A 7,084-nucleotide genomic window follows, 5' to 3' on the forward strand; every position below is an offset into this window, starting at 1 on the left:
AATAAAGTGCAAAAAGTTAATGGGCTCTGAATATTTTCCCACCATACACACATTATAAGGGCATTAACAGATTTTTTTTTAATTAATTCTTCAACTGAATTGATAAAACAATTTTGTACATTTTTATAAGTCAAGTTTTAACTGTCTTGTAGGCAGAGTTGCACAAAGAAGGCCAGCCATCTCTTAAACCACGAGGCTCAAACACATGCAGCAACTGCCCTTTTCACAGTTTGAACATTTTCCAACCACAGAACTGACACTCTGCACATCTGCATGCATGACTTTTGCATTTGAACTGCAAAGACTTCTGACTCTCTCACCTGCATTTTATCATTCTGACCACCAGCTGCTTCTTTCTCACACCGTTTTTTTTCACTCACTCATCCTGATGCCTGGAGGCCAAGTGGCCTGTCAGTTGCTCGCCTCTCATGAGGCTGTCTGCATCTATCTTGAACATGCTTCATCTATGCTACGAGCTTGCTCAGCCTGTCACAGCATCCCTAGAAGAAACCATGCAGATACGATGAGAACATGCAAACTCCACACAGAAAGGCCCCCATCAGCTGTGAGGTTCAAACCCAGAACCTTCTTGCTGTGAGGCAGTGCTGACCACTACACCACTGTGCCACCCATCTTTTTTCCACTATTCACTAAATTAAACACCCACCCTGAAAGATTATGAGCATGATCATCTTGCAAAAATGATGTTTGAGGTTTAATTACTGTACATCATCCACAGAGCAATTAATTTTACTGATAATTATATAAACAGGTGAAAATCTGGATTAAAAAGTGAGACTAATGTACTGTATTTATTAACATAAAAATGGTTTGGCTGCATTTTGACACACATCACATTCAGATGCTCCTGATTAACTGAATTAGACGTATTAAATTGTATAATTCATTAATTTAGCTTGTTGAATTAAATGAAAGAGGTCACTGTAAGGTACTGCTATAAACAATGAGCATAAAGGCTTTTCCCCGATAATCCATCAGAGTGAGCACAGCACTGTAAACCAATTCATTATTCTGAGCTGGAATAGAGATTCATTGGCACCTAATGAACTTACAAATGTTATCATATCAAAATATACTCGTGGACTCAAACTAGGACTTTTCTTCAAATATGTTCAGCCATGAAAATAAATCCAAACTAACCTGTACATCATAATAAAGACATCTGGTTTTAGATTCCCCCCCCCCCCCTCCCCCCCCCCCCCCTTTGGGCCTTTTTAGTGACCACAGAGCAGTAAGCTGTAAAAATACACACTCCACCCACACACATAAATAAACCCTGCATTAGTTTGGCCCCACAGACCGTTTCCTCTGTCTCTCGTCTTATAGTTCAACAATGATTAAGTTTGAAATTCTGCATGTGTCCCTCTGTGTCATGGGTGAGTGTTAATAATCTCATTAATGCTTCACTAAATGAAAAAAAAAGTTGAAATTTTGTAGAAACGAGAAGAACTTCATACAGTCCAGCACATTATAGCTCTGACAATAGAATCTCACACTGTAAATTATAATTATATTTGTATTCGTTACATTGTTCTGTAACTGAAAAAATGTAATTATTCAGGGGGGAAATTTTTTTTATATCCAGTTTTGTGATTTGTGATTTTGTTCCTGAGAATTTATAGACTTTTTAAATTTATTCAATTAAAAATGAAACTCAGATGATCAGCTCCAGTTAGAAACACTGATAAAAGCTCATCTATCCTGACTGTATTAAAGTTGTGTGTAATGTGTGAATGAGGTTGTGTGTTTTCTGGGTTGCAGGTTTGCTCTCAGAGACTCTGTGCTCTTTAACTGTGGAGGTGGAAGCTGGAGATAACGCCACTGTTTGGTGCCAACATGAGCTGAGTGATACAGGTTACATTGTCTGGTTTAAACACACAAGTGCTTCGGTTCCACTTCTTCTTGGGTGCAAAAAGTTTAGGACATCAGCTCCATCACAAAACTGTTACTTCTATAATGAAATTGAGCGAATAGTGATGTCTGTTCACGGCAAGAACACGTCTCTCACCATCACCGCAGTAAATGTCTCTGATACGGGACTGTATTACTGCAGCTTCATAGATCTGAACCAAGTGAACTTTAGAAACTCGACCTTTTTACAAGTGAAAGGTAAATTTATAAAGTAAATCATTGCAGTAAAAGTTGATTCAGATGGTTGAAGTTGTAAACATAATGTTTCATTTTTCAGACAGAAATAAAACACTTTCTGAGAACCCGGACAGAGCGAAAGGTTTGTTGTTTTTGTTCTCCAAAAGGCTTCTGTACATTTTTCAATTAAAATATGATGCAGGTTTCAGGATCTAAATGTTTTCTGTAATGTTTTTCTCCAAGGTTCAGTCCCTTCTTCTGTGTTCTTCCTACTGACTGTGGTGTTCGGTGCAGTGATTGTGATTCTTCTCAGTGTCCTGATCTTCATCATACTGAAGCACAGAGAAACACACAGAGGTAAAATATTACTCCAATAATAATAATAATAATAATAATACTTATTATTATTATTATTATTATGAAACCATCATGAGGAAAGTCTTTGGTGGACTGATACAGAGGAGTGACTAAGCGAAGGAGTATAAATTGTAGGAGAAGTCTCAAACTCGAAGCAACATCCCAACAACATGCTTGCTGGGATCGTAATGTAGCCGGACACATAAGTGCTGGCTAATTTACTACTAATAATAATAATAATAATAATCTTTGCTTTGTGTTGCTTTAGGTGCTGGAGCAGAAGATAACGAGGTAAATGTGACACTACAATCATTAAAACTAATCAATACACTGATCTGATTTATTAACCCTGATTTAAACTGAAACAGAAATCAACACGTTTGTTTGGTTGGTTTTTTTGAGCTGGTGGAAATTTTTTATCCTCTCAGTAAAAGTATTTTATGTTTCTTATTTTCTTTATATATATATATATATATATATATATATATATATATATATATATATATATATATAAATAAAAGACAAAGGTGTTTTACTGAAGATTAAATAATGATTTAAAACTGTATCTCTTTGATAACTTCTGAGCAGATTGAGTTTGAGCTCTGAGCTTGTAATGTGTGGTTTCTGTAGCCGAGGCAGTCTGCTCCTCTTGTTCTTGTCGTTTCTGCTTGAACCCGACGCTGCTGTCTTCAACTCAGACCTGGAAACTGAGAGGCTCAAAATATTTCACTGTTCTCTTGTTGCAGGACACGTCACATTTCATTTTTACCATCTGAGTATATTTTAGAAACATTTTTGTTTTAAATCAAAATGTTTGAGTGCAGCTGAAAGCAAACAGTAAAAATCATCAGAAAATATATAGTTAAATAGAACTTAGTGATATTTTGTCAATAATAGAATCAGATCATGCTTCATGAAAGTGTTTATTCTTTAAAATCAAGTTTCTCAAACATTTTACTTCTAAAATTAAATTTCCAGAAACTCCTCAGTGCATATATTTAATGATTTATAATCCAACCGTTCAAATATTAGACTCATTATTTAAATACAAGTATATTTTTACATCTCTCTTTATAAATCACAAATATTTTATTCTTGAAAAGTTCACTGACAGAACATTCGGCCCGAGCTGATATTATTTATAGGCAACATGTTATTTATGTGTTTTTTTACTTACTGAGGTTTGGATTAAATCCACAGGAGATACACAGGCTAATAATTATAACTGTAGTAATAAAATGATAAATATAAAGAACAACCAATATAATATTAATAATAAATATTAATAGTAATAACAATAAACATAACTTTGATTATTTTCCTTGGTTTTGATTTCCACCACTGTGCAAAGGCCTGTTTCTAGCCAGCCTTCATGAGTAGAGCATTTTAATCTGAATAGTTTGATCTTCAGGTGTTTTGCTCCATCAGGTTTATTCTCAGGAACAATGAAAGCACATGCTAAAGTCGAGGAGAAAATCCTCAAGGTTCTCAGAGAATGAGGCTCTCAAGTTTCTCCACCATGAGGGTTTTATGATCTCGACACATCTCGAGGAAATATGTGAGGTTCACCTGATTTATTATTTATATCTGATCATCTCGTGTGTGTCCTCTGTGTCTCTGCAGGATCCGGACTCGGACTCGTTGCGTTACGCTGCGCTACAGTTCTCAAAGAAGAAAACCAAGAGGAGCGAGAGACGTGATGAAAATGTGGATCCACATGTTCTCTATTCTTCTGTCAGACAGAGTAATGTGTGTACATAATGTTATATATCAGTTACTGTTTACTAAATATGAAACATGTTTCTGATGCTCTGAGGTTGAAGGGATTTGACCTTTTATAATCTCACAGTTACAGAATATGGGATTGTAAAACTGCAAGAGCTTCAGGATTCTGCACATTTCTTTTTACTATAGACCTTGTATTAAGTCTCTCAGTTTATCATCCAGTGTAATAATAAATTCAGGTGCAAATAGATACATTCCTTTATTTTGGACTTGTTTCTAAGAAAATAACAGATTTGTCGAGGCTCTGGCAATAAAACCTGCTCTTTGTATCAGTCACTAATGCTGATGTTGTGTGTAAACGCTGTGCCCCATAAAGTAATACAGTCGCCTCCTCAGTGAACAGTGACTCCGCCATGACGCTCCTGGAGACACTGAACTGATGGAGTCTCGGTCCGGGAGAGAAGACCTAAAGCCCGCCCACACACAACACTGATTGGTTGATTTAGCAAGACAGACCAATCAGGATGCGCGCTCTCTCTCGAACTTCCGGGATAGTTGGGATGTCTGCAGCTACCTCGCCTGTCAACCTGTTTGGGTTAGCACGCAAAGCTAACTTGGCACCATACACCATTAAAAAAAAAAAGTTTAAAAATAAATAAAAAATAAATTACACCAAACTTGGCTGTCGCTATATCTTTTCTATGTGTAATATCTCTCAACGCCGACCGCCATTACGGCTGTAGCTATGTGATTGGATAAGAAGCAGCCAATCAGAATGACTTTCTCCAAGTTTGTGATTGGCTGGTTTTGTGGCACGTTTGTAGCGCTGTGTCAGTTTGCGCGAGCGTGCAGGCAGGTTTGAGCGCGCGCAGGAATGAAGTCCAAAAATAACCCCAGACCAGTCAGACCCCGCCTCCTCCACTGTTGGACGCGCGCATGCGCACACAGATACTGGACTGTCATCACGTGACTGCAACCCGAGACACCGCATTTTGAGAACTCCTTGTTTGTGATGAGGATCGTTAGCTTTACAGTTTCCACTGCAGTTATCCGCGACTCCAAACACAATCTTATAGTTAGTGATGATCAGATAAATCTTCATGAAACACTGAAGTTTTCCAGCCAGTTGTGTTGAGAATCGGTTCATTTCTCGAGGCTTCACTTGCTCACTAGAGCCACCTGCTGGTCAAACGATCAATCATCCAATCACACAGACAGTCCAGAGGCTGGTGGACAGCAGTTCATCAATCCAGTGTTAAAGAAAGATTCATTTATAAATATATTCTACACATCTGAATAGAACTTAGAAATTCAAATACTGTATATACAATATATTTTAGTATATAGAATTAGTATATTTTCTATATTTCAAAGTTGTGTCATATGAAGGAATTGAGCAAGATGATAGATCATAATAATGGTGTTACTGCAGCTCCAGTGGTGCTTAATGAGAAGTAGGAAACAATGTGCTTGTGGGACTGGACTCAAAAAGCTTATTGATTTTTACTAATGAATAGAATTTGTTTCACAGTGCTGGGGGTCAGATGATTTCTGTCTTTCTTTTGAAACAATTTAACCCAAAAACAAATAAACAAACAAAAACATAGGAAACATCGTACATCGGCTTATACAGGACCCTCCACAATTATTGGCACCCCTTGTAAAGATTAGTAAAAATGGTTAGAAAAAATCCACCTTTTGGTGAAGTCACTTCATCTCACACTGAAAAAAATGAGAAAACTCCAACCTCTAATCAAAAAATGTATTAAGAAAAGAACATACTTCAAGAAATAATTATTTTCAACAAATTGGCACTGTTGGCCACTATTATTGGCACCCCTGGAAAAGACAGCAAACAATGTAACTGAAGTATGTTTCCCATTTAAACTGTACATGTTCAAGTTGATTGGAGTGTGCAGGAACTTTCAAGCTGTAATCCATGACTTCCTGATTAATAGGGAACAAATATGAGGTGACACAGAGGCCAAATTCCCTTAGTCATCCATCAACATGGGAAAGAGAAGAGAACACACAAACCAAATGAAGAAGTGTGTTGACCTTCATAAGTCAGAGAATGTTTTTTTTAAATATCTCCTCACCTGAAAATGTCCCTTTCTACTGCTCAAGCAAAAATAAAAAAAAGTGGACACCAACTGGAACTGCTACAAACTTGCCTGGAAGAGAACCCAAGTTTATTTTGCCCCACGTACAGTGAGGAGGGCAAAGAGAGGCAAAAATAAATAAAAATCACCAAGGATCACTGTTGATGAATTACAAGAAAAAAGTAAAATCTTGGGGTTTCCAAGTCTCCAAAACCACCATCAGACTCCACCTCCATGCCAACAGATTATTTGGAAGATTTGCCAGAAAAAAAAAGCCTTTTCTGTCAGTTAACCGCAAACATAAGCACCTGAAGTTTTGGAAACGCAACTACAACTTTGACTGGAACCGTGTTCTCTAGTCTGACAGAACAAAACTGGAGCTTTTTGGCAATAAACACTCAAGGTGAGTTTGGTGTAAAAAGAAGGATAGCTCTAATGAAAAGAAACCAATCCCAACTGTAAAATATGGTGGAGGTTCTGTGATGTTTTGGGTCTGTTTTTCCTCCAAAGGCCTGGAAACCTTGAACATGGCATCATGGACTCCATGAAATAGCAGGACATTTTAAATCAGAATCTGGCTCCTCTGTCAGGAAACTAAAACTGGGTCGTCACTGGATCTTCCAGCAGGACAATGAAAAAAACTGTTCACTGAACACAGAATCAAGCTTCTGCCATGAACATTTCAGTCCCCTGAGCTGAACCCCAGTAAAAACCTGTGGGCGGTGCTGAAGAGGAGAGAGCACGAGAGAGGGCCAAGGACTCTGGATGATCTGGAGAGATTGTGTAAAGAG

At 37.5% G+C, this 7,084-nt stretch overlaps 1 protein-coding gene across 1 annotated transcript; it reads left to right on the plus strand.

Annotated features, from left to right (window-relative positions):
- The first annotated feature begins 1,338 nt into the window (after window positions 1-1,338).
- LOC132872560 (uncharacterized) lies at window positions 1,339-4,813 on the plus strand. The gene is made up of 6 exons (XM_060907458.1): window positions 1,339-1,397; window positions 1,783-2,130; window positions 2,210-2,251; window positions 2,353-2,466; window positions 2,735-2,757; window positions 4,090-4,813. Exons 1-6 carry the CDS (start codon window positions 1,355-1,357, stop codon window positions 4,225-4,227), a joined length of 708 nt encoding a protein of 235 aa, XP_060763441.1. The 5' UTR covers window positions 1,339-1,354; the 3' UTR covers window positions 4,228-4,813.
- The last annotated feature ends 2,271 nt before the right edge of the window (window positions 4,814-7,084 follow it).

The sequence above is a fragment of the Neoarius graeffei genome, chromosome 24 (genome assembly GCF_027579695.1).
Source record: "Neoarius graeffei isolate fNeoGra1 chromosome 24, fNeoGra1.pri, whole genome shotgun sequence".
In the NCBI taxonomy this organism is placed as follows: domain Eukaryota; kingdom Metazoa; phylum Chordata; class Actinopteri; order Siluriformes; family Ariidae; genus Neoarius; species Neoarius graeffei.